Source organism: Syngnathoides biaculeatus, chromosome 10, assembly GCF_019802595.1.
Source record: "Syngnathoides biaculeatus isolate LvHL_M chromosome 10, ASM1980259v1, whole genome shotgun sequence".
NCBI classification, from domain to species: domain Eukaryota; kingdom Metazoa; phylum Chordata; class Actinopteri; order Syngnathiformes; family Syngnathidae; genus Syngnathoides; species Syngnathoides biaculeatus.
The window spans coordinates 20,984,891-21,012,665 of NC_084649.1; the positions used below are offsets into that span (position 1 = coordinate 20,984,891).

Below are 27,775 nucleotides of genomic sequence, written 5' to 3' on the forward strand. Positions count from 1 at the left end.
CGTTAGATCAGGAAGTACAAAAAAAAAAAAAAAAAAACCTGCTTTGAGCGTCACAGTGTTCCTTCCGGACAGTCACGAAAAACTTTGGCAAGATTACGGCACAGGCGTCAAACTCAAGCGGGCCAGATCTGGCCCAACAGACTTCATCACGGTTTCTTGAAAAATGGGATTTTTTTTTTTTTTTTTTTTTGTACTTGGGTACAAGATTTGGGCCAGAATTGGAATTTGTCATCACGCTTTAAACAGATATTTGTTATTCTAACTAAATGCGGTCGAAAATAAATTCTCAGTGGACCCCACGATGAGTGGGGGGAAAAAAAGGTTTCTTTTTATTATAATTAGGGACATTCCAATTTTTTTTTTTTTCAGGGGAGGGGGGGGCTGATTTGCTTGACGATTCACCATCACCGACTACTGATACCACAAGTACTTTGAATACATGAAATTTAAATTTTAATGATGCGGATTGAACAAAAGACCTTTGTTTTGATGATTTGAGACGTAAACGACTGCAGCGTAGTGCCAAATAAAGGTGACAGACATTTTCGTGGGGGGGGGGGGCATTTAAGCATTGTTACCTTGTATGTAATACCTGTAAAAGTACACACTACCTGGTACCCCTAATTACATTATACAGGTTAAACCCCCCCCCCCCTCGCAGACAAACATCCGGGGGTCCACTGTACACTTCAATATCTGTCAAATCATGTATACATCATAAAATACAAAAATGAGTTTGACGCCATCCCGCATCAGAGGCATCAAATGCCGAAAAATGAGGAAGAAGTTCCCGGAACTCGGCCCCCTCCCCAAAATAAACAAAACAAAACCGAGGGCCATCAAAATGGCTGACGGCGGAGGGATTGCTGGTTGCTATGGCTAAAGACACCCTGAATACAACCCCCCCCCCCAAAAAAAAAAGTTCAGGATATCAGGCCTTGTGGGGTCGTTTCATGACGAACCCAAATTGTGCCACTCGTCCGACCTCTCTGGGTTTGCGCTTCTACCCTGAAATCGCAGCCCGCGGGCCCGACGTCCCGAACTTGCGGGGCGGGGGGAAGTCGTGCGCACGTTCAAGTTTCACCAACGAGAACGGACCTCGTCGGCGCGTGTTCAACAGTCAGCAGTCGAGGCATCGCGACGTGTCAAGTCTTAACGTTCGTGACCAAAAATCTCCACCTTTGTGCGTTACTTGTCAACATGTCCTCGTTCCTGAAAGCAAAAAAAGCTCATCTTTGTACGGTAAAAAACTAAAAAACAATAACAGTCCTCATTCCTGAAAGCAAAAGCTCGTCTTTGTACAAAATAAACAAACGAACTAGAAAGTCTCTCGCCTTCCCTTTTTTTTTTTTTTTTGCTCACGAGCGTGCCGGCGTCCGGAGGCGCTGCAGTAGCGCTTTGAGCTCCTCCTGCCTGGCGCGCAGTTGGTCGCGCTTGACCTGCAGCCGGTGGGCGTTGCCCTCCAGCCCGCGGATGCAGTCCGTGGCCTTCTTCAGGATGACCACCTTGGAGGCCTTGTCGTTGCGGGACAGCTCGGGGATGTTGTCCCGGAGGCGCACGAAGCAGTTCTTCAGCTCGTTGCGGCGCTGCCGCTCCATCACGTTGTGCGTCCGCCGCCGCTCCTCCTCGTCCTCCGCCTCGGCGGAGTGCCGCGACGACGGCTGGTGGCGGGCGGGCGGCGAGGAGGCGGCGAAATGGCCGCCGCGGGGGCGCTTGTTGTACGAGTGGGGCGGCGGCGGCGAGGCCGGGCGCGGCGCGGCGTAGTTGTGTTGCAGCTGGATCTCCAAGTGGTGGCGCCGGAGAGCGCGGCGCTCCTCCGCCTCCTCCTCTTCGTATCGGCGCTTCTGCCAGGGAGACGGGAGGTCGGGCGAGGGGCTGGAGGGGCGGCGCCCCACCGTCACCACGTCGATCTCTTCCTCTGCGAGACAACAAGACCAGACTTTAATCACACTCTGTCATGAAGCCCCGCCCCCAAATTTTTACAAATCTTTTGACAAACATTTTAAAATTGAAAAAGATACTTTCGGTGTAATAATGTACATGTAACTATTTTTGTGAACTATATTCTTACAACCTATTTATGAGTAAAAAAAAATATGTTTTTAGTTTCGTGATTTTTTTTCTGTGAATAAATTTATTCTTCAATATTTTTAACTCCTGAATTCTAGAACAACAAAATGTATAAATTTCAAGTATAATGAAGTTGATAAAATGTTAATTCTGTCATTTATCATACATTTGTAAGGGTTTTGTGAATTATAAATATGTATTGAAGTTTTATTTGCATCATTTAATTGGTTAGGGTTATTCCCCCCCAAAAAAAGTTTTATTTACAAAAGCACCCCAAAAAACATTTAAATTGTGTTCCGAGATCATTTGTATATTTTCATTTCATAATTTGTAAAATTATTTTTAAATCCAAACAATTTTATAGTTTCAGTTAATTTTATTTGTCATGAATTTCTCAAAATGCATAAATTCTAATATAAATTTCCATCCATTTTAAGTAATTTTATGAATTTTAAAAATGTAGAATGAAGTTGATAAAATGTTAATTCTGAATAATTTTCAATATATTTGTAAGGGTTTTGTGAACTATAAATATGTATTAAATTTGTATCATTTAATTGGTTAGGGTTCTTTTTTACAAAAATCTAAAAAAAAAGTTTCATTTACAAAATCACCCCAAAAAGATTAAAATTGTGTTTTGAGATTTGTACATTTTCAGTTTTTAATTTCTAAAATTATTTAAAATCCAAACAAATTAACTTTATAGTTTTATTCTAGTTAAACTTATTCAACATCATTAATTTCTCAAAATTTATAAATTCTTAATATATATTGCCATCAATGTTAAGTAGTTTTATGAATTTAAAAAATATTGAAGATTCAAAAAAAAAAAATAAAAAATAAAAAAAAAAAAAAAAAGACTTCATTGCTTTTTTTTTTTTTTCTTTTCACCCGATTAAAAAGATCTTTACTGGACCGCCCTGGCCAGGAAACCAAGGAGTAAAGGAACAATAATATATAAAAATATGAATAATGACTAAAAATATTTATCCATCCATTTATTTTCTTTGCTGCTTATCCTCACAAGGGTCGTGAAGAATGCTGGAGCCCATCCCAGCTGTCAACGGTCAGGAGGGCACACCCTGAACTGGTTGACAGCCAATCTACAAATATTATATTTTTTTTTTTTACACATTTATTTTACACAAACATTTGTTTTGATAGTCAAATTTACCACTTCCTGTGCGGTTAAGATCAAAGCGGCATTGCCGCAGGACTGCAGTCAGTTACATGAGTCACACGCATGTGAATGCACAAACAATCGCGGCACACAATTATTATATTACGCTCTCCGTCCCCAGCTTTGACCCCGCCCACAAAAAAAAAAAAAAAAAAAACTGATGCAGGAAAGAGCACGTGCGCGCGTAGACGCGAAAGAGCGAGCAACACGCCGGGTCCGTCGATCTCACCGGAGTCGCTGGACGAGTACGTGGACATCTCTCCTCCGGTGGAGCAGTAGTCGGAAGTGGCCTCCGCGCTCTCCCGGCTCTCCATCAGGTCGTGGCAGTCCAGCGTGGAGCCGGCGAGCCCCTCGAAGATGCCGGTGTCCATGTCCGACAGCAGCGGGCTGGAGCCCAGCACCGACGACGCCGGCTTCTCCTCGGGGGTCTTTTCCGACGTCAGGCGGCGCCACAGGCCGTCCTCGCCGCTCTCCTCCTCCGAGGGCCGGCGGCGGCGCCCGCCCCCGCCGTCCCCGCCTCCGCCGTCGTCGTCCGAGTGGAGGAAGGCGCAGTTCCAGTTGAGCTGCATGTCGTGGTCCTCCAGGAGGATGTCGGACACGAAGCTGAGCTGGTCGCCGCTGGAGAGGGGCTCGCCTCCCCCGCCGGCGGCGCCCGCCGCCTTGGTGGGGGGAGACTGCGGCGGGGTGGGCAGCGACTGGAGGTCCTTCATCAAGCTCTGGCAGAAGTCGTCGTCGAACAGCAGCGGCTCCGAGTAGAACCAGTCGTGCGACTGGGCGAAGCTTTGCAACATTTTCAAAACTACAGACACCCCCCCCCCCAAAAAAAAAAAGAAAAATCAAAACAAGTCGGTTAATCTCCGCACGCGCTTGAGAGAAAGTCAACTTCAACAAAGTCGGGTGCTCCCTTTTATTCATGTTGACATCACTGTGGGGTCCACCCACTCCCGCAAAACCCCGAAACGAGCCCCACGCCCTCTTCCTCGTCCTCACGTCACAGCAACAGCTGGACCCGACATGGCTGGTGTACGTTTCCACAACTGACAACCCCCCCCCCCCCCCACCAAACACGAACCCGATCACGCCGAAGCCAGCGCTCGAGCATGCGGGGCGTGGAGGTCACGTCACAGCCGCATCACATCTGCGCGATCGCCGTGGACAACAAAGCCAACAGTGTGCAGCCGCGTGCGTACGCGCACGCCAAACATATGAATGGAGACACCGGGAGTCGTTCAACGCCCTTGCGTGCGGCGTGGAGACAGAAACCCCCGGGGTGGGAATTTTTAAAAGTTCATTTTAACGCAACAACGACGCCGATGGACTCTTCAAAGCAAAATAAGTCAAGACAGACAACCAGGCAATTAGCAGAGTGACGCGGCTTTTGAGCAATTAAGCAGCTGCCGACAATGTGGCCATTTGCTAATGGGGGTTCGGAAGCGCAGCTGCACCTTTCCCCACTACGCCCTGGCGCAGCGTGAAAGAGAAGCCACGTGTGCGATTTTTCTCGCGTTCCACGCGCAAGCACCGACGCCGAATCGCTTTCCGCCACATTAGACCAACGCCGACGTTAAACATTTAGCACCGAGCTGCGTGCTTTGTGAGTTAATTGCGCGTTTTGAGGGAAATCGACGCATTTTCGAACGCGGGTTCCGCATGGCGTCGACACCCGGCGGCGGCGTCACGCGTACGCGACAAGACACGTTGACGCAAGCTAAGCCTCGTCGGTCGTCACGCGCGCGGTTCCCACGCTTTTCCACTCGAGCCTGCCGTCGGTTCCACTTTGAGCCGACTCGCCATAAAGACTTAAAAGAGAAGAGGAGCCGTCCTTACCGGTAGTTGCGCTCGCAACCTCGAGTCGGGATTTCAGCCAAGTGCGAGAAAAGTATCCGGGTGAGGTAAAAGTCCACGAGGGTCGGGGAGGACCGCTAGATAAGTCGCTGCGGTGGTGCGGAGTGGGAGTGGGAGTGGGAGGCAGGCAGCATGTTGCGGGGCGAACCGGCGAAAGCTCCGCCGCACTCGCGAACTAAGTGGGTGTGGCCGCCCCGGCCGCAGCGCTTTTAAGGGCGCGGCTCGCCGGTGACCATCTGCGGACAAAAATCGCGCCAAAACATCCCTCGCGCCCACCGATCGCCCACCGCCTCGCGACCCCCCGTTTAATCCTCGCCGGTCGTCGCCCTTCGCGTCCGCTTCGGTCGGGAGAGCCGGCGGCGAAGGCGGCGCCGCCGAGTTTCTCGGCGCTGCTCGGGTCTACTTTGTCTTCCCCGGCGCAGGGATACCGCGGAAGGGTGGCGGTGGGTGGGTGCGTTTCAAGGAAAAGGATGGCGGTAAAAGGGAGCACGTGCACACACGTGGACCTAAAGGACACGCCGGCAATCTCCCGCCCTCGATGATCGCTATTTAAAGGCGCAGTACACGCGCGCGCACACACACACACACACGAGCGGGGGGGGGGGGGGACTTGTATTATTCACCAAAAAATGTTCACGTACAAGGCTTGTGTACAGTCTCAAACTTTTATATACAATTAGGGACAAGCCGAAAGAATAGCGGTGAGGGGGATAAGTGTACTTAATCCATCCATTTTCTTTGCCGCTCATCCTCACGAGGGCCGCGTCCATCCCATCTGTGTGGAGTTTGCACGTCCTCCCCCGGGCCTGCGTGGGTTTCCTCCCACATCCCCAAAAACGTGCAACATTAATCGGACGCTCTAAATTGCCCCTAGGTGTGATTGTGAGTGCAGCTGTTTGTCTCGACGTGTCCTGCGAATGGCTGGCGACCAGTCTCTCGCCTGTTGACAGCTGAAGTAGGCTCCAGCACTCCCTGCGACCCTTGTGAGGATAAGCAGCTGAGATGGATGGATCGTTTCATCTGCCATAGCATTTTCCAAACTCAAGCCGCCGCACTGCTACGCATCCATCCATTTTCTTAACCACTTATCCTCACGAGGGTCGCGGGGAGTGCTGGAGCCTATCCCAGCTATCAACGATCAAGAGGCCGGGTACACCCTGAACTGGTCGCCAGCTAATCGCAGGCCACATGGAGACAGACAACAGCCGCACTCACAATCACACCTCGGGGCAATTTAGAGTGTCAAATTCATCCACCCATTCATCCATTTTCTCAGCCGCTTATCCTCACGAGGGTTGCAGGGAGCGACGGAGCCCGCATTCCAGCTGTCATCGGGCAGGAGGCGGGGTAGACCCCGAACTGGTCGCCAACCAATCACAGGGGACACGGAGACAGACAAGAGTTGCACCTATAATCACACCTATGGGCAATTTAGGGTGTCCAATTAATGTAGCATGTTTTTGTGACGTGGGAGGAAATCGAGAGTACCCGGAGAAAACCCACGCAGGCACTGGGAGAACATACAAACTCCACACAGGCAGGTCCGGGATCGAACCCGGGTCCTCAGAACTGTGAGGCCAACTCTACCAACTGACCCATCGTGCCGCCCAAGTGTACTTAATGATTCATTTAATTAGTTTTGTACATGAACACCCCCCCCCAAAAAAAAATCACCTGATTTTAAAGTTATTAAAGATTAAATGCAAGCGTATTGAACATAAAAGTGAAATACAACTGAACTGGATTAGCCCAGTGGTTGTTTTGCATGCCACTAGAGGGAGCCTGTGAGCTCGCACCACACTGAGAAACAACTCGGGCACCCGGAATGGGTCCAGTAAAAAGATGGTTTAAAAAAAATGTTTTTTTTTTTTTTTTTTTTATAATACAGAGGAATACATAGAAATAGCGTTAAAGAACAGGAAATGTTACTCACTTGTGGTGGAACATTACATTTATTTTGAAATGGTCCTTTATTCCTCTTTTTCTAAGTACAAGTTGTGTCCAAAATGTTTTCATTTATTAAAAAAATAACTTTAAAAAAATTGTAATAAAATCAAAATTCTACAATATTCTGAATGTTCTCACCGGCGTTCAAAGACAAAGTCCGGATTCAAGGAAAACCCGTTCTGTTAAAGAATATCTTAAGGGACTCTTTAGTTGACATTGATGTCAAATACAAGGCCCATGGGCAAAATCGCCCCCCCCCCCCCCGACACACACACTCACATAATTTTCATAACCAGTATATTTTACATCAGAAGAATCTTACAGCACAATGCCCAATAAAAGGGGTCCACAGACCCCTGTCCAAATGGTAGCCTTGAGAATGAGAAGGAGGGGGCAGGGGGGCGCTGGGCTGGAGGGGGGGGGGTATGTGCAACATTCACAGGTGCTTGCCTGTAAGATAAAAAAAATTAAAGGGTAAAAAAAATGGGTTGTAAAAGAAGTTTTTTGTGTGACCTGGGCAAAAGGGCACACCCGCTTGCGCACCACTTTGCGACTATGTGTGCCCGTGCCCGATCAAACAGATTGATTGTCTGCTTAATCAGAAAATATGAATAAAACCTTTTTGAGTCCCCGAATGCTTACAACGATAAAAACATGAATTATAGGCAGAACATTTGACTGTTTTGTAGTACTTTATTTTAAGTTTGCTTACTTTTGTCAATTTTAGCCTCTTTTTTTCTTTGAATATTAATGACTTTGCCTTATGGTGTAATAAGTTAACGTCTCCAAACTGAAAACATCAAATATTGTCGGGACCTAACGTCTACCGCCTCGTACTAGTGAGGATTAAAAGTCCGATTGGGTATTTTTAAATTTCATGGCGCTTGGGTAATTTTTTTTTTTTTGTCGCATAAACGTTTTGCCGTCACTGCCTTCCTCCCGAATCACTGAAAACGAGTTGACCTTTGTCCCAATTTCCTTCGCTTAGCGCACGTCGAGCATCTCGGGATGCGCGAAAGAGGCGAAGTGCGCCCGACTTGGCGTGAATCAAGCTCCCGAAGCGCCGAGCTCCTCCCGCCGCCTCCTCCTCCTTCTCCGCCTCCTGAAGTAAAGGACGGGAGACTCTTGTCTGTCGCACACGTGCGGCCAGTCGGAGCTGGCGCGGACCGACGTGCGCGTGACTTCCCCGGCGCGATCCAAGGAAGGAGGCGCCGAGCCTCCCGCGAGCGGCCGTCGGGACCCGAAATGTACTGCAATACGTCCGCCAACTGTACTGCACTTAAACACGGTGGATGCGCTTTTTCACAACACGTCGTGAAGTGGCAGCAAAAAAAAAAAAAAAAAAAAAAAGTGCAGACTTCAAAAATGTGGACCCCATTTCAGCCCCCGATCCCCATTTTGGAAAACCCCATTCGAGTTTTTTTTTTTTTTGAAAAAAATTATAATTGGAACAAAAACAACTTTTATGAATCACGTCTTGTACTTCCTGTCGTTTGAAACATAATTCAATAATTTGAAAAAAAAATCAGGGCAAGAAATAAGTTGGCAGTGAAAATTATTTGATTGGTATTCTTGCATTTTCTGGGATAATTTGTGTTTGATTACAATATAATATAATATAATATATAAATCAAAGATTTAAATATGTTCTTATTTCAATAGAATTTAAGAATTTTTTCATTACAAATTTATTGAATAAAATGTTATTTTTTAGAAAAATACCTTTCAAAGCACAAACTGTTATTTGCGTATGTTGCCTTATACATGATTGTTGAAATGTTTCTATTTTTTTTCAAGATCCACAGATTTATTTTTGACATAGTTTAATTCTCACGATCATTTATGTCGAGGGTGAGGAATTCAACACAATAAACAATATTTTTACTTTTATATCGCTATTTTTTTGTGACTGTCGCAGTCACAATTGTTGGATTTTGGTGGGGCAACTCGTCGGCCTCACAGTTGTGAGGACTAGGGTTCAAATCCCGGCCTTGCCTATGTGGAGTTTGCATGTTGTCGCCGTGCCTGCGTGGGTTTTCTCCGGGTATTCCCGATTTCCTCCCACATCCCAAAAACATGCAACATGAATTGGACACCCTAAATTGCCCACAGGTGTGATTATGGGTGCGAGTCTTGTCTGTCTACGTGTCCCCCGCGATTGGCTGGCGACCAGTTCAGGGTGTCCCCCGACCCCTGCCCGACGACTTCGACCCGCGACCCTCGTGAGGATAGGCGGCTGGGAAAATGAATGAATGAAGATGAGTCCCAGCCCACAACGCGCTCGTTCCAAAGTGTCCGCCGTTTGCTTTGTGTGCATTTCTGTGTCTCTCAATATTGGCACAGTGTCGTATCCAAATCTATACGATAAAAAAAACCATAATTGCCTCCTTGCAGGGAGTCTGGCACATGGAAGCTATTTCAGCTGAGCGCAAATGCATTTTTACGTCTCCCTAAACGGCAACAAATTGCAACGTGACGCCCCCGAATGAAAGCCGCCGCTCCCGATTGCGGAACGCGCAGAAGGGGAGGCGGCCCGGTCCAGAAGCGGGTCGACGTGCCACCCCGCGGGCGGCCCGGCCCGACCGACCGACCAGCCCGCCGATTGATTCGCCGACTTCCTCCGGGAACGTCCGCTGTTAACGCCCCGGCTTTCCGGCTCGTTCCGTGGCGGCCGTGGACTCTGCGGTCGCACATGAGATCCATTTCGACTCGGCGTGACACAACGCGTTCTTTGTTGATGACGGATCGTGGAGGGAAGTACAAATGCGCTATGGGATCGGGGGAGTGGGGGGGGGGTGCTAAGGAAGGGTTAGGATTAGGACATCAAGACTTGCGCAGTTCAAATTTAGGTTCGGGGTTGGGGGCCACCCGAGTCACTGCAATATGCTGGAGGTGAGGGCTCGGGTCAGAACCAGGTTTTAGGGTTAGGGTTCAGCACTTTGTTACTGGACTTGGTACATTTCTCAACCTCCGTAAACCACAATCAAGGCCGTTTCTGAGGTACTGCTACAAACCACATCACAAGGAGATCCTCCATTCACATCAGACCCGACCCGGCCCAGCAAATTCTGGATAATGACACAGAAGCGAGCAGGCAGGGACTGTAGTGGGATAGCGTGTTTGTGTGCCACTGCCCCCCCCCCCAATCCCCACCCCAAAAGTGGTCTAGTCCTTATTAGGTCTCTCCGGTCTGCCTTGCCTGCTCCATGCCTTAATTAGACCGTCGCCTCTCGCGCTTGGCTCCCCGAGAGCGGGAGGATCTCTGGCCATAAAAGAATAAATATAGAATAATAATCATCATTATAGAATTAAAAACTGCTTCTATTGAACCGAAGAAGTGGGCTCGGTTTTGGCTAGTGGACGGATTTGGGATTAGGCTAAAGGTTTCGGCCGGACGGTTCGAGTCAAAAGGGGATCCTCATCCTTTTATCTTTTGATCTTGAGCGGAACAAAGGCAAACATTTCCGCACAAAATTTCCAACACATTCTTTTTGTCGTTGCACCACAAAACTTTTCGCTCTGCAGCAAAACACGTGCTGGCTCACAAGCTTTGTTGAAACTTGAAGTGGACCAAACGTAGAACTTCCTGCAAATGCTGATGAGCGCTTTTTTTTTTTTTTTTTGGTAATTATTTTTATTTGGAGACGATCAGACATCTTCAGCTTGACTCAACGTCTGATGCGCCCTCACTTCCCTCTCAAGAAAGCGGAAAACATCAAACCGGGACCAAAATAAAGCGATTTTGAGAACGTGACTCACACAGATGGTTCTTCGCAGACGGTGAAAGTGGAAAAAGAGTTTCAAGGGTGCATTCCCGTATTTCTACAAGGGGTCGCATTTGAGGGGTGGTTTGTTGACAGACTCGGTCTTGTGGGTTTGAGGGGGGGGGGGGGGCTTGAATACTCATGCGCTGCTAAAATGATTGACATTGGAGTCAGGCTCCTCTTAGAATTACGTTTTTAGGTTAAGGTTGGGGCTAGGCGAGCGGGTTCAAGATTTGGGGTTAGGGTTAGGAGTACAAGTTCAACTCTTAAAAACATACTGTATACAACTACAGCCTAACTTCCATCCATCCATTTTCTTTGCCGCTTATCCTCAAGAGGGTCGCGCGGAGCACCGGAGCCTATCCTAGCAGTCAACAAGCAGGAGGCTGGGTACATCCTGAACTGGTCGCCAGCCAATCGCAGGGCACATCGAGACAAACAGCCGCACTCACAATCACACCTAGGGGCAATTTAGCGTGTCCAATTAATGTTGTATGTTTTGGGGATGTGGGAGGAAACCGGAGTGACCGGAGAAAACCCACGCAGGCACCGGTCAGGGACATGCAAACTCCACACGGGCGGGGCCGAGATTGAACCCTGGACCCCAGAACTGTGAGGCCAACGTATTCCAGATGCGCCACTGTGCCGCCTAGTAGTAATAATAAAAGTCAAAATGATGGCTTGATGGCCGGGGCCGGGATCAAACCCGGGTCCTGAGAACTGTGAGGCCAACGCTTTACCAGTTGATCCACCATGCTGCCAGATAAAACTAATGGTCATGAAAATAAATGGATCAAATTCTAATTTTACATCATGCACTGTGGTCGGAATATTCTTTCAAATGGTAATTGGTAAAACGCGAACCTGCTCGCATCTGATGTGCTAACACACAGCAAACTAGCAACCTGACTAGCGAAAGCGCTCGTGGTCCAATTAAGAGCTTTCATGATGTCCTGTGGTTGGGTAGCCCACTATTTCAAAACAAACTTGACCAAATGCTAACATTCCAACATTTGCTATGCTAACATTTAGCAAGATGGCAACCTCAGAATGGCCGCAGACCAATACGATTGCTCCATTTAATGACGGTGAAAAGGAATCGACCAACCAGTCCAGGCTGCAGATCAACGAGAACTTTACCGGATATACTGTATACAACTACAGCCTTAACTTCCACCATGCATTTTCTATGCTGCTTATCCTCGCGAGGGTCGCGGGGAGTGCCGGGGCCTTTCTCAACTGTCAACGAGCAGGAGGCGAGGTACACCCTGAACTGGTCGCCGGCCAACAGCAGGGCAAATCGAGACAAACAGCCGCACTCACAATCATACCTAGGGGCAATTTAGAGTGTCCAATTAATGTTGCATGTTTTTTGGGGGGGGATGCTGGAGGAAACCGAAGTGCCCGGACAAAAACCCACGCAGCCACCGGTTAGGGACATGCAAACTCCACACAGGCCTCCAGCATCAATATTTGGAATATTCATTCTAGCGTTTACTTCAACTTGACTGAAAAAAACAACTTGACACTTCCTTCAGTACGTTGGGCCTCCAGTTTGTTTACTTTTACAACTTTGCTTACTGCTCCCAATTTATTGAGTGGCCTTTCATGGGTATAGCAGCACTTTTCTGCCTTCACGGTACTCAAAGCGCTCGAACACTGCGCTCATTCAGCTACACCGTCAGAAGCGACCCGGGGCGCAGTATCGGCCTCAAGGACCCTCGGACGTAAATGTCGGAGCTCAGCGTCAAACCAAGTGTTGCCGACCACGACTCTACCACCTAAACCAGTTTTTTGGAGTACCCTAACGTATTTTCTAATGTCATTGCGTCTGTTCGAGGGCACAAATTTTGACGAAGGGATTTCCATTTTCATCCCGCATTCCACAGTGCCTTATTTCTCAGAATGATGCAGCGTTTAGCGTACTGTACGATGTATCGTTATCACATCGTGATCACACTTGATGGGAGGATTTAAGTTCAACTCCGAAACCACTTTGGTGTGCGTCGTTTTTTGAACAAAACTCCTCAAAACAGAGCACCGATTTTTAGTATTGCTTTTTAGAAACATAAATAGTTAAATCCATAAAGGAAAGTGTCTCGGTCTCAGAGTCCGCGATCAAGAGGCTGGAATTTCGGTGAAAAAGGAAGCTAACGTGTCGGCGACCCGATGGCGAATCGAGTCTCGGCCGGTTGCGGCGACGTCGCCGCGACGTCTCCCGGAGACGAGCCGGGTGACCTGGGAGTCGTGGTAAATTTAAAATATGTTTCATCACTTCAGAGACCTTCCGGATACTTTTTTCAAGTCGAGGCGGTACGGTTACGGTTCGGATTTGGGTCGGCTTCAACCATCAGTTCTAAGGACTTTTACGGTTTTCATAATATCTATTAAAAGCATTTGTTTCGTGTGAAAACGTCAACACCGAAAAGGGATGGCTGATGTCGACTCGTGAATTCTAATACCGGAAGCGTACCGGAAGCCAAGTAGTTCTCGCAAGAAAGAGAATAGCCGGAGGCCAGGACCGGCCCGCGAAGTTGAACACCGCGACGCTCCGAGCGCATACCAGGAGCGAAAGTGCAGATGTCGCGCAGCGCGGGCCCCGCTGTGCAACATCTGCAGCTTCGCTCCGCGACTTTCCAAGAACAGGAAGGACGGGCGCACCCCCTTTCACGCTCGTGTTGACTCCGGGGCAAGGAGACGCGGAGGCGGAGCCAAACGGCCGCGTCCGTCACGTGCCGGGCGTGAGCGGAGGGAGGCCCCGATTTCATCATCAAGGGTTCAAATTTCACAGCGGCTGAAATTTCACCTCCAGGAATCGCGACGAGTCCGTCGTTTGTCTCCATTTGGGCTGACGCTGATGGCGACCAGTCCGAGTCGCACCGCGCCGCTCGGCCAAAGTCAGCTTTGGAAACGGACGGTGTCGGGGCTCGGGGTTGGGGGGCATCCTCCTGCAAATTCCCGTCTAAATTTACAAGCAGTGTTGCCTTGCACCCGCTCGCCGGTGACATAGTAGCACATTTTCTCCCTGCCTGCCCCGCGGGGGTGCAGGGCCAAGCGGTGCTAAAGGTCAGCCCCTCACATCTCAACGGTGCGCTCGTACTTAGTATCCCAACTGTTAGCGTTTTGTCGATCCTCGTGTGAAATCAGATCCCGATCGCGGGGCGTTCGGTAAAGTTCTCGATGATCTGCAGCCTGGGCTGGTTGCTCAATTCATTTTCACCATCATTAATTGGAGCAATCCAATTGATCTGCGGTAGCGTTGCCATCTTGCTAAACGTTAGCATAGCAAATGTTTGAATGTTAGCATTTTGGTCCACTTTGATTTGAAATACTGGGCTACCCAACTACAGGACATCATCCATCCCCCCATTTTCTTTGCCGCTTATCCTCACGAGGGTCACGGGGAGCGCCGGAGCCTATCCCAGCAGTCAACGGGCAAGAGCTGGGGTACACCCTGAACTGGTTGCCAGCCAATCGCAGGGCACATGGAGACAAACAGCCGCACTCAAAATCACACCTTGGGGCAATTTAGAGTGTCCAATTAATGTTGCATGTTTTTTGGGATGTGGGAGGAAACCGGAGTGCCCCAAGGAAACCCACGCAGGCACGGGGAGAACATGCAAACTCCACACAGGTGGGTCCGGGATCGAACCCAGAACCTCAGAACTGTGAGGCCAATGCCAATACTAGCTACTCAAATTGCTAGTTTGCTATATATTAGCATATCAGATGTTAGCAGGTTCGCGTTTTACTAACTGCCATTTCAAGTAATATTCTTATCAAAAAGCATTATTAATTTGAATAAATAATAATAATAAATTTGATCAAATTTTTTTTGTGGGATAGGCTCCAGCATTCCCAGCGACCCTTGTGAGGATAAGGATACTTTTATCTGCCGTAGCATTTTCCAAACTCAAGCCGCCACACTGCTACACATCCATCTATCCATTTTCTTCTCCACTTATCCTCACAAGGGTCACGGGGAGTGCCGGAGCCTAACACAGCTGTCAACGGGCAGGGGGCGGGGCACACCCTGCACTGGTCCCCAGCCAATCGCAGGGCAGATCGAGACAAACCGCCGCGCTGACAATCGCACCTAGGGGCAATTTAGAGTGCTTTTTCATTCCCTTCTGAATGGGGGGAGGAGAGGTGGGGGGTGCAAGGGAGGAGGCTGTGTTCTTCGGTTCGGGTCTTGGAGGGTGGGAACCATCCGGGAATGTGTGTGTGTGTGTAAAAATATGCGTGTGGCTGTATACATGTGTTTAAAAGTGTGTGTGTGTGTGTGTGTGTGCTGCCAAATAGGGGAAGAGTCAAAACGTAGCGAGAGCGTCTGAATTTAACGGCTAATTGAAGACTGGAAGCGAGCGAGCGGTTTGAGCCAGGCGAAGGTGAACATCGCGTCGCTTTCAAACTGCTGCTGAGAAGCCGAGCGTAAAAAAAATAGATTAAAAAAAAAAAATGGAGACAACCGCCACATTCCCGCCTTGCGTGGGGCCGGAATGCTAATGCTAAAAACAAGGCTAACGGCGAAAACTCAACAACACTTGCGTTGTAGCGTATCAGCGTCTTTGGATACCGCACGCGGAATTCGTTTGCGGGAATTCATTGATCCGAGAAAGTATTTGCGTGCCTGGATGGGTGCTGCTGTTTTGGTTAGCGACAGAGTTGAAATCGGCCCCAATGAGGTGACTCGACATTATCCGTTATTCTCCTTTTGTTTCCTCGATGGGAAACGCTTACATCGCATTCGCTTTTCAATTACAACACGTTGAGACGGTTTACGCGCCCCAGAAGGTGGCGCTGTTCTGGTCAGCAAGAACGAGGAAGCGCCGCGGAAAAGCGAGAGCGCCTCTTCGACCGGCTCTAACTTTGTCCCCCTTTCTTCTGGTTCGCCTAAAAATAACGCCACTCCACCGCGCTAACCTCGCGCTCCCACTCCAGCCTTCCTCCTCCCCCGTCCTCCCCCCTCGTTCCTGAAGTTCCTAGAATCTCGCTGCGGTTGTTCTGGGACGCCGTCCGCGGCTCCGCATGGCGCTCGCATGTGAGTCGTCCGATTGGCCCGGTGACGAGAAGTCGGCCTTCCCCATTGGCTCCCGCGCCGTGTGTTGGATTGTTGCCCCCCCTGCACGATCATAAATCTGCACATAAACACTTGCTCTTCACTGCATAGTATTTGTTTGGTTCCAGCGCTTTTCCCTGGGTAAAAGTTTTCAAGGTCAAAGGGCAAAGTCACAGCACACACACAAAAAAAAATTGATCTTATGCTCCTAAAACTCGGTCGTCACATAGGATCAAGCCAGCCGCTCAGATTATCATTATTTATTTATTTTTTTTTTGCTGCTCATTGAGTTTGACCTGAGGGCACAGGTGTCAAACTCGAGGCCCGGGGGCCAGATATGGCCTGCTGCATGATTTTATGTGGCCCGTGCAGGCAAATCAAGTTCATCAACTTCCACGATTTTTGTGATAATCTAACACAATTTGAAATAGTCATATCATAAATGATAAAGTTGAGATATTGCAAGCATTTTGAACAATAGTTGAAAAAACCCATTACGCTTGATTTCTGATGACAAAACTAGTTCATTAATTCCATGTGTGAACATGATGAGGCGAAAGATTTTCATTTTCATAATGGCCCTCTAGGGGAAGTCGTAACAATGTGGCCAGTGACAAAAATGGGCTTGACACCCCTGCTTTAGGGGGATTGCCCTGAGGTTAAAGTTCACAGGGTAAAAAAAGAAGAACCATGTGAAGTCACACTTGGTCATAATTGTTGTTTTTGGTGGCACATCTGCTAAAGCTTTGGCCTCACAGTTCTGAGGGTCCCGGGTTCAATCCCAGATCCACCTGTGTGGAGTTTGTATGTGCCTGTGTGGATTTTCTCCAGGTGGGCACTCCGGTTTCCTCCCACATCCCCAAAACGTGCAACATTAACTGGACGCTCAAAATTGCCCCAAGGTGTGATTGTGAGTGCGGCTGTTTGTCTCCATGTGCCCTGCGATTGGCTGGCAACCGGTTCAGGGTGTGACCCGCCTCCTGCCCGTTGACAGCTGGGATAGGCTCCAGCGCTCCCCGCGACCCTCGTGAGGATAAGCGACAAAGAAAATGGATGGATTGTTCTTTTTAACGTACTCACATACGTCAATATAAAACGTACTGACAATCAACACAAAAACACCGCAAACAGTGAACCCTGCGATCGGTGGAAAATTGTTTTGTTTTTGTTTTTTTTCTTCGTGTGTTCCGGATAATATTTGCAAATTAAGGGAGTTGAATGGATAATTTGTCAGATTTGATTGGATTAAACCCTTAGTAAGACCCTCCATCCTTCACACGCTGGGCCGGTAGACGTCACACCCTTGCTAACGTCGTTAGGAAGCGATGACGAGATGTACTGCGGGGCGTGGGGGGGGGGGGGTTCGGGGGGGTCGGGGTTCACGTCATCTCAGCGGGACAGTGCGTGGTGCTGCCGGGTGACAATAGCGGCAGTGTGCAGGAATCACACAATAACGCAATAATGGGCTCGAATACACCAACGCAAAAAGTTCGGGGCGTTCGGGTTCGGCGTGGAATCCCACCATCGAGCGAAAAAGGCCGGCTGCGAATTCGGACATGAAGCTCTTTGTCGGAGAAGCCAACGTTGTGAGACATTGAACAGTTGGAAGCGTGCGTTCCGAAGTTGCCAGAAGGTGAAATTAAATTCAGCTGTCAGCCGAAAATTTCACTCTGAGCGCTGCCGAGAGTTGGATTTCTCCCGTGTAACTCGCAGAATCAGAATAGAATCAGAATCACAAAAAATCATCTGTCCCCATTAAAACGCAGAATCAGATTCAAAATCTGAATCAGAATCACAAAAAATCATCTGTCCCCATTAAAACGCAGAATCAGATTCAAAATCTGAATCAGAATCACAAAAAATCATCTGTCCCCATTAAAACGCAGAATCAGATTCAAAATCTGAATCAGAATCACAAAAAAATCATCTGTCCCCATTAAACCGCAGAATCAGATTCAAAAGCTGAATCAGAATCACAAGAAATCATTTTTCCTCATTAAGACACAGAATCAGAACCAGAATTTGTGCTTTGTTGTGAATTCCCACGCCCCCGAAAATACCCTGGAAATAACATGATGCACGCGGCGCAACAAGTTGACCCACCCACGACGCCTTTTGTATTCGAACACCCCCAGAAAAATCCCAAAAATAACATCACGTGCGGCACAACCAGTACACCCCCCCCCCAGTTTATTATCAGGAAAAGCTAAAAAATGCTTTAAAAAGCTCATTTTTTTAGCCTCGGAACGCATTATTTCTTTTTCCATTCATCGTAATGGGAAACATCGATTCGGCTTTCCAACAAATCGCTTCTCGAACCGTTTTGTGGAACGGATTGCGGTCGAGGACCGAAGCATCACTTATTACCCATCTGCGTGCATTGCTGCACCGTTTGTGTTTAAATATCACTTGTCAGAATGAAGCTAGCGGACTTTAAGGCAAAGTTACAGTATGTGCTGGTTTTATCCGAAGTGATGTGGCGCAACAACGTCGCAGTCCTCGGCGGCCCTTGCGACACGGCTTAAAGTTGGAGATAGGGCCCGCTATCACTGAGCGGCAGAAAGAGGAAGAGCGGGGGTCTGGGGTGAGGGCGGGGGGGCGCCCCGGAGGCCCCTTCCTCTTCCTCTTCCTCTCCCGAGTCATGAATGAAGCCGCCGGAGGCCTTCCGAGCAGACTGAATGCAGAAGTGATGCGTTTGCACACCGCGGGAACGTTTAGCATCTCGCAGCCTTCCTGTTGAATCAATCGCCCAATCGGCACGTGGGCTCGTTTCTTCGTATTTGGTCAGGTTACCCCGACGGTGTTCAAAGTCGGTTTACAAAGCGGGATTAGGGTTTTGCACAATAATTTGGGTTTCTAGTGATTGATGACATTTAGAAATAGCGTTGGTATTTGTTTCGAGATTGTGGTTAGGGTGGGTCATGCGCTCAAAGTTGGGCTTTAAACCAGGGTTAGGGTTTCCAGATCCTAGGTAAGGGTTTCAAGGTAGGATTTCGTGCAATCTTGTGGTTCATAATGAGGGTTTTAAAACAGGATTAGGATTTTAAACCAAGGGTACGGTTTCCGGTGAGGGACATTAGGGTTTTAAATGATAGTTTCAGGTCATTCCACTAGGGCAGGGGTCTAAAGGTGGGGGGGGTTTGATTTCGCTGCAGGGTTTGAAACTACGATTTTAAGCCTGGATCAGTTTATTAAACAAGAGCAGATGCTCCCGATGCCCTGTGGCACACCACATCGCTGCCTCTCACAGGCCAGTGTGGGTACTACAGCTGCTGGTGTTTTCTTGCGGGTTCACATCATCTCCCAGTCCAGACCAGACTCGCTGTAACAGTCTGGTCGCAGTTGGGCAACTGATACGGAACACAGGTTCAGCCACGAGATGTCTACGTGGTGTTTGTCGTCGCTGATAGCAACCGCGGGGATGGGCGGCGTGTTTTTCTGTTCACCGCTGATAATCCGATTGCCGCTCGGGATTCGCTTATCGGCCCTGACGCGACCCCCCCGACGATTGCAGACAATGCGTAACTGATTTCCTCCGAAATCCAGACCAGTTTTGTTGTTTTCTTAACTGCCAACGCGGATGTACTGAAATACCACGCCAAGAACAGAAGACGCTCACTGGACGGAGGTTCCGTGAGATTTGATGAAGTCGGGCTTGATGACGACAGTTTGAAGTCCAAATGGTTTTGACGTTTAAGGTGTTTGCCACGTCTGATGAAGACGACGTTGTTTGCGCTGATTAGCGGACTTTGGTCTACTTTGATGAACTCAACTGTGAAGAGAGCCGAGAGGGACACTGTTGATTGATGATTGGCGTTTCAAGCCAGGTTCGGAGTTTGAGGCTAGGGATTTGTCGGTTTCAGGTTCAAATTTAGAGACAGGGTTCGCCAGGGTTACGGTTTCTAATCTGGGTTGGGTGAATTATGGTTTGAATTTGAAAGACTGCATTAGGGTTTTCAAACAAATTAGTATTTAAACCCATCGTTCAAGACTAGGTTTAAGTCTTAAACAAGGATTAGGATTTCAAAGCATGGGTTTAGCTTAGAGGGTAAAATTAGGTCTTGAAAGCCAGGTTAAGATTTCAAAAGTAAGGTATCAGCCAAGGTTGGGGTTTCGGAGTAGGAATTCAAGTTTTAAACGAGAATCTGGATTTTTGAATCGGAGTGGTGATTAGCGGACTTTTAACGAGGGACGTCGCCGAGAAGAAGCAGACGGCTCGTCGATCCCGTCAAAGGGTTTTTCTTCCCGAACTCCGCCCAAACCACTGGAAGGAGCCACAGAAGCGACGACTGCACGGTGGTCTCTGCGGCCGCACGCCGGGAGGATTCCCAGGCAGTGGGGGGGGGGACAATAGTTAAAGGCCGGTCGCATTCCGCGCAACCCTTGGGAAATAGCCAAACCGAACGCAGCTTCTCATTTCGGTCAGCCAGAGCAAAAAAAAAAAAAAGGGTTAGATTTGGAATGTGATGAATCAATTGTGGTGGAGTTTGACAATAGGCGATTGGTTCGTAACACAAACATAGTATCGTCTGACCACCAGGGGACTCAAATTGGAACCCTGCGGAACCCCTGCGACCGACTGTGGGATGGCTAAAACGGTCCTCTTATCTGAAATATCTTTCTGGCCAGAAGTTGTCCAAGCAAAACTGGTTGAATTCAAAATCCGAAGCCTCAACGATCAGACAACCATGACAGCAGTTTCAAACCAGAAATAGAGCCCTGCGGAACTCCTTTTCACACAATTTGGGAAATCATATGGGGACAATTCAAAACATGTTTGGACTATATTTTCAAATGATGATTTCGAAAAAGTTTTTAAAATCAAGGTTAAGGTTTCAAGGTAGCTTTAAAATAGGTTTAGGGTTTCAGACCAGAGTGAAAAATTCAAAGTGGGTTTCAAGTACGGTTTAGAGTTTGTGCATTAGGGTTTTAATAAGAACAAGTTAGGATTTTAAACAAGGTTTAGCTTTTCTAATTAGGATTTCTAGACAAGATTGGGGTTTTGAACAAGACTTAGGGTTTCAAATTCCGGTTTTCAGACAGAGTTAGTGATTTGAATTAGGTTTTCATGCGGGATTTAGGATTCTGGATTCAAAACAGGGTCATGGTTTTTAACAAAGTTTAGGCTTTCAAGTTCGTTTCCAAGTTAGGATGGATTTCACGTTGGGGTTAAGGTTTAAAGTTGGGTTGAGGGGTTAGAATTAGATTTGGAAACCTGGGTTAGGGTTTTAAATCGTAGTTTCAAGACAAGGTTAGGGTTTCGGGCTAGAATTAAGGTTTCGAATCAGTGTTTCGATCTGGAAAGAAGTTTAGGTTTTCGAGTTAGGATTTCACGACTGGGTTAATGGTGTCAAATTAGCGGATGTGAGACAGGTTTCAAGTTTGAGGTTTTAAAAGTCAGGCTTGAAGATAAAGTTGCACTTTCAAGCCAGTGTTTGGATTTGAAGTTGGGGGTTCAAGCGACCCTCCTCTTCTTCTTTGGGTTGACGTGGACTTCTTCTGGGTTTGTGCTCCTAGTGACCACCCGGGAATGTAGGAAGTCTGTCATTACGCTTTGGCGACAAGCGAAACTCTCAATTTGAAGGGGGGGGGGGGGGGTGGATGGGACGACCGCAGGCGCTCCACTCTCGCTCGGGGTGCGCGCGGGAGGCCGGCGCGACGGGAACGTGACGGGCGTGTCCGTCCCGCGTCCCCAAAACGCCGCCGTTGCCGACTTCTTTCCCGCTACGTTCGTATAGTAATGCGGTCGCCAGACTGGCTCGGGAGCGCGTCCTGGGATGTCCAGCCACAGGAACCGGTTTTACCGATTGACGACAAACTCGGGACGCGTGAAAGGTTCAAGGACCCGTGCCCGAAATGGAACAAAATGTCAGCCATTTTGGTTTGAAGCGGCCATTTTGGGCAAATTCCAGAAGTCATACAAAGGAATTTGCACAAGTGAGCTTTGAATAGTTTTGTTTTTTCCCCCCACTTAATAAATACAATAAATTTTATGTTGACTTGCATTACATTTATCTGATATTTAGATAAAGTGGGGAAACTATACAAAAGTATAACAATTTGAGATTTGTATATGCAAAGGATTGTCAGTCGCCCCATATTTATTTTTTTCTGTTTATTTTACATCAATTTAAACTTTGAATAAGGTTGAGCATAACTGCAAGCTCTGCATGGGGTCGATGACCGATCTGGGGGTGTGGTGCCCACGCACCCCCCCCCCCCACACACACACATGACGCCGACACTGCATAAAGTATTCAACTGGTTTGCTTGGTATTTCTCCTCCATTGCTTTCGCGTACTCAAAGTGATACTTACAGAGAAGTTTTGGAATATGGAACAAATCGATTTATCTTCGACACCCCCCCGACTGAGAGGGAAATCATGATCCGGGCCGGCTTTTGCTCTCAATCCACGTGCGTCCCTTTCTTCGTTTTACCGCCATTCATTTCCTGGAATCTCAAGCCCCCCCCCCTTTTTTTTTTTCCATGTATCCCTCCACCGGCTTGGATGAATTAGTCCCGATTTGCGCGCTACATTACTCACACAAAACGGAAATGGAGATTTTTTTGGGGGGGATTGCGAACTACAAATCGCATGGACGTTGAACGCTGAGTAACAATTTTGAACATTTTTGAAGCGTTTTTTCCTCACTTGGCAGAGGGACACACCGGCAAGTCGAGTGAACGGAAGTGCTGCGGCTCTCTGGACCACGCCTACACGACGACGTCAACGACGCGGTATGTCTATGTGTGGACTTCCGGTCATGGCGCCTCCCTCCGATCAAGTTCTCCCCACCGAGTTGTGGTCGCCTTCGGTCACTCTTTGTGGACTTTTACGAGGACCCAATCGTGGCATTTTCTTGAACCCTCACCTTTTGGGTAAGAACGCGTTTTCTTATTTATTTTAAATTTTCGTGACAAGACAGAAATGTTCTCCGAACCGGTCATATTTTGAAAAAACCGCTAACTTAAAAAAAAAAAAAATCACATCACTCCCAGAGAATTATTCATCGTTGCGTCATACATTAAGTGTTAAATGTTCAGTGGGCAACCCTCATTTAAAAACGTTCGCATTTGAACAAGTTTCAAATATGATTTACAAAAAAAAAAAAAATCTTCCTTCGCCCATTTTACGCCATTAATGTGTTAGCGAGAAAATCGGCGTGGTTTAGTTTTCTTTTCACTGTCGTTTGTTACCCACATGGCATTTGAACCATTTGGGGAGATGCGCAAAACCCTCATTAGGAAACGCCCTCATTTTAAACAATCTGCTAAATTGCCCCAAAAACACACCACGCTTTCATAATTACGTGCCTTGTATGTTTGAAATGTCTTGGAGAACACATCGGCATCGGTGTCTTTTTAAAATCGCCTTTTTTTAATTCTAAATTTTGTTTTTTAAATCCAGACAAACGCGGTTTTCCACGCTGCTCCGTCCACACAACCCCAATAGCGAAATCTTCGATTTTTAACAAAACCGCTTCCGTGTACACTTATCGTGTCACTCCTTGCCAATTGTGAGGAACTTTTTTTTTTCTAGCGTACTCGAGAGTATATCGGCGTGTGTGTTTTGTTTAAAATGCAACTTAAAAGCAAAAGAAGGCACACCGGTTGGTTGCCCACCGGTTCCCACGGTCTGCGAGGGCGTTCAACTCCGCGCAAAACCCTCATTAGGAAATTCGCACTTTTTATACAAACCGCTTCCTTGTACACGAACCGCGAAACTCAGTAGTGATCGATTATCACCGATGTAAATGTCAAACATTTGAGGATATATCGGCGTGGGTGTCTTTAAAAAAAGAGTGAGAAAGGGGGTAAAAAACCCTCCCACACGTGCCTCATGTTGCCACGCTGCACAAGGGCGTCCTTTGAACTGTGGGACCCGCGTGCGCGCAGCACAGTGCGGCTTTGTTGCGCGCTGCAAGCGGGCCCCACATCCGAGCGCCGTCCGATCGTGGCATGCTCCTCCACGCCCTGCAGACAAGCGCGGTGTGTTGCACGTGAACGGCTGCAAATGTCCTGCTGGGGCTTTGTGGCGTTCGCTCACCTAAGTGTGAAATGACTGAGCCCCGGACCCAGGGTGGGGTGTCATTTAGTTTGTGGCCACACGAGATTCCAATTTGGCTTGTGCTGATATATTTACTTTTTTTTTTTTTTTAACTTGCAACTGCAAACTTGAGATGCTGTATGGTGTTACTCAATTTAGAAAAGGCAGCAAAATAATGAAAAATAATCCAAATAATGAACCGTTCTTTTTAAAAAAAAATGGCGTCAATCTGTTCAGTACCACGCCCAGTTCAAGCCTACTGTCATTTTCTATGCACCTTAAACCAATGTTTTTTGCCCACAGCTTCACATTTTTGTACACTTTCTACCTATCATTTCATGTCACAAGGGCTTGGAATGAAATGGTAGTGTGTGTGTGTGTGGGGGGGGCACAAAGTCCTTAAAGCTGTTTGTCACGTTCCTTGCAGGAGACGATGTATATTTTGGAAAGAGGCATGGAGTGTCTGCCCCAAGTCTTTTCCTGCTTCGACGACGACGACTTCTACCAAAGTATGATGGACTTTCATTCGCCGCCCCTCAAGGGGGAGCTCTCAAAGGGCGACCAGCTCAGCTTCGTGTCCGACATCCTCCTGGAGGACCACGACATGCAGCTCAACTGGAACTGCGCCTTCCTCCACTCGGACGACGACGGCGGAGGCGGGGACGGCGGGGGCGGGCGCCGCCGCCGGCCCTCGGAGGAGGAGAGCGGCGAGGAGGGCCTGTGGCGCCGCCTGACGTCGGAAAAGACCCCCGAGGAGAAGCCGGCGTCGTCGGTGCTGGGCTCCAGCCCGCTGCTGTCGGACATGGACACCGGCATCTTCGAGGGGCTCGCCGGCTCCACGCTGGACTGCCACGACCTGATGGAGAGCCGGGAGAGCGCGGAGGCCACTTCCGACTACTGCTCCACCGGAGGAGAGATGTCCACGTACTCGTCCAGCGACTCCGGTGAGATCGACGGACCCGTTCAGGTTTTTTTTTTTTTTTTTTTTTGAAAGTGTGGGTGGGGTCAAAGCTGGGGACTGACAGCTCCAAATAGGCGTGGGCACGCGTGGCCACTCTGTTGACTGCTAATGACGCTGACCGGAGTCCCCGTGGCAGTGTTGATTTATTCATGTGGTGAAGCTTGTTTGTTCTGCAGCGAGGTGTTTAAATAACTTTTGTTTCAAAAGGAAGAGAACAAAAGAAAACCTATCCATCCATCTCATTAGCCGCTTATCCTCACAAGGGTCGCGGGGAGTGCTGGAGCCTATCCCAGCTGCCAATGGGCAGGAGGCGGGGTACACCCTGAAATGGTCGCCGGTCAATTGCAGGGCACACGCAGATAGACAACATTCGCACTCGCAATCACACCTTTGGGCAATTTAGTGTGTCCAATTAATGTTGCATGTTTTTGAGATCTGCGAGGAAACCGGAGAAAACCCACGCAGGTACGGGGAGAACATGAAACCTCCATACGGGGGGGGGGCTGGGATTGAACCCGGGATCTCAGCACTGTGAGGCCAACGCTTTACCAGCTGATCCACTGTGCTGCCCCATTAACATTTAACTTTTTAAAATGTATAATGTTTTGAAAATGTTTTTTTTTTTTTTTAAGGACCCATAATTAATTTGTATTTTCTTGGGTTAAAAAAATATTTTAAATACAATTTTAGGATTTGTAATTTTTTGAATATATTTTATATGCATATTATATTTAGAAATTTTGTAAATCAATAAAAATACAAAGTGACTGAATATATAATATTGAGACTGAAAAAGAAATATGTATATATATATACTTTTGAATGCTAAACATTTTTTTTTTTCGAGACAATTGGGGCCATTTTAAAACATTTTCATTGATCCAAGCAGCCACGACACTTTGAATTCTGTTTCCAATCGCGATGAACTTGTCACATTCAACATTTTTTTTTTTGGGGCGCTTTCCATTTGTGGGATTTTAAAGTCTCGCCTTTTGTCGTCTGGCAGATGAGGAGATCGACGTGGTGACGGTGGGGCGCTGCCCCTCCAGACATGAGGAGGTGGAGCGTCTTGCTCTCCAGCGCCGCCTCCGCTTAGACATCCAACTTCAGCACAACTACGCCGCGCCTCCTCCGGCCTCCCCGCCGCCTTCCTCGTCCAAGAAGCAAACCCGCCGGCATTACCGGCAGCACAGCCGCCCCTCGCGGAATTCGGCAGAAACGGAGGACGAGCAGGAGCGGCGTTGGACTCACAACGTGATGGAACGGCAACGGCGCAACGAGATGAAGAACTACTTTGCGCGCCTCCGCGACAGCGTGCCCGAGTTGTCCCGCAACAACAAGGCCTCCAAGGCCGTCATCCTGAAGACGGCCAGCGACTGCATTCGCGGCTTGGAGGAGGACGCCTACCGGCTGCAGAGCGAGCGCGAAAGACTGCGAGCCAAGCAGGACGAGCTCAAAATGCGGCTTCAGCGGCTTCGGACCTCAGGACGCTGGTGAAACTTGAAGGAGAGACGTTTGTACAAACAGAGTTTGGCGTTCGCCAATGACGACGGACGTTGGGTTTGGGTTGGGCTGACAAGTGGCGTCGACGTTCTTGTCATTCAGGACTTGACTGAAAACACAGACGCTACCCAACCTAGCACGATTCAAACATACCAAGTGATTGCTGCGTTAGTTCATTTTTGTTGGCAATACTTCCCCAAGTCTGAATATTGTAAGTTTCTCCTTCCAGAGAGAGAAGTTTCTCATTCCCCAGAGAGAAGCGTGCTAGTCCAGACGGAAGGTTCCCTTTGCGTTAAAAATATTCCTTTAGTCTTCAGTGACAGGGTTCCTCTTCCCTAGGGAGGCGGGTACTCGTCCCGAAGAGAGCAGGGTACAACTCCAGTGAGAAGGTTCTTACCGTGAGGCTTCAATTTCTGAGAGAGAGACCATTTCTCATCTTATGAGAGAGAGGTTTCTCGCATAAAAGAGAGAAGGCTTCCTCCTCCTGAGAGAGGGGGGGGGTACTAGTTGAGAGGAAAACGTCTCTGTGGGAATTTCTCAGTTTGAGAGGGGATTCTCATCCCTGAATAGGGTAGATAACGGAAAGACTTCCTTGAGCGGAAAGACAGAAGGGTTTTCTGTCCCGGGAGAGGTTGGTACTCGAGCAGAGGGATGGTTTTTGTGGGCTCATAAGTCCTGCGAAAGAATGTTTCTAGTCCCTGGAGACAGAACAGCTTCTCGTCCCGAGAAAGGTGGGTAGTAATCCAGAGGGCAGACTTTCATTGTGAGGTTTCTGGTCTCTGGAGACAGAACGGTTTCTCATCACGAGAAAGGTGAGTCATAATCCAGAGGGCAGGTTTTCATTGTGAGGTTTCTTGTCTCCGGAGACAGAACAGTTTCTCATGCCGAGAAAGGTGGGTAGTAATCCAGAGGGCAGGTTTTCATTGTGAGGTTTCTGGTCTCTGGAGACACAATGGTTCCTTGTCTTGGGAGGGGTTGGTGCTTGACCAGAGGGATGGTTTTTGTGGGCTCTCTAGTTCCAAGAAAGAATGTTTCTAGTCCCTGGAGACAGAACAGTTCCTCATCCTGAGAGAGGTGGGTAGTAATCCAGAGGGTAGGTTTTTATTGTGAGATTTCTGGTCTCTGGTTCCTTGTCTTACCAGTCACAAACCGCAAAGAACTCAAAGGTTGTGATTTCCCTCGCTGCTGGGATTTTTTTGTTATTGCGGGTAGCTCGGCTGAAATGTTGGAGTCGAGGCGGTAGCAGTATCTTACCAACGGACATCAATGCCATTTTTCCTTTAGCTTTAATTTTGAAGTTGGCCATGGAGGGTGGTGCCCCCTGGTGGCTGGCTGACCAAGTTGCGGCCACTGCTACAAAAAAAACACTTTTCACGTGCAGCAGTGCCCCGTTTTTTG

The 27,775-nt window shown here is 48.2% G+C and overlaps 2 protein-coding genes across 3 annotated transcripts; one reads left to right on the forward strand and one right to left on the reverse strand.

Moving 5' to 3' along the window:
• Positions 1 to 436: 436 nt before the first annotated feature.
• Positions 437 to 5,616, reverse strand: mych (myelocytomatosis oncogene homolog). Its single transcript, XM_061833235.1, has 3 exons — positions 5,078 to 5,616; positions 3,480 to 4,049; positions 437 to 1,918 (listed from the first exon to the last, which is right to left on the reverse strand). The coding sequence occupies exons 2-3, from the start codon at positions 4,039 to 4,041 to the stop codon at positions 1,359 to 1,361; spliced, it is 1,122 nt and encodes a 373-aa protein (XP_061689219.1). The 5' UTR covers positions 4,042 to 4,049; positions 5,078 to 5,616; the 3' UTR covers positions 437 to 1,358.
• Positions 5,617 to 22,499: 16,883 nt separating this feature from the next.
• Positions 22,500 to 27,752, forward strand: LOC133507124 (transcriptional regulator Myc-like). Of its 2 annotated transcripts, none has more exons than XM_061831845.1 (3): positions 22,500 to 22,745; positions 24,341 to 24,857; positions 25,881 to 27,752. In XM_061831845.1, the coding sequence occupies exons 2-3, from the start codon at positions 24,347 to 24,349 to the stop codon at positions 26,369 to 26,371; spliced, it is 1,002 nt and encodes a 333-aa protein (XP_061687829.1). In that variant the 5' UTR covers positions 22,500 to 22,745; positions 24,341 to 24,346; the 3' UTR covers positions 26,372 to 27,752. The 2 variants fall into 2 exon arrangements, with proteins under 2 accessions (XP_061687829.1, XP_061687830.1); XM_061831846.1 differs by lacking the exon at positions 22,500 to 22,745 and adding an exon at positions 23,145 to 23,383.
• The last annotated feature ends 23 nt before the right edge of the window (positions 27,753 to 27,775 follow it).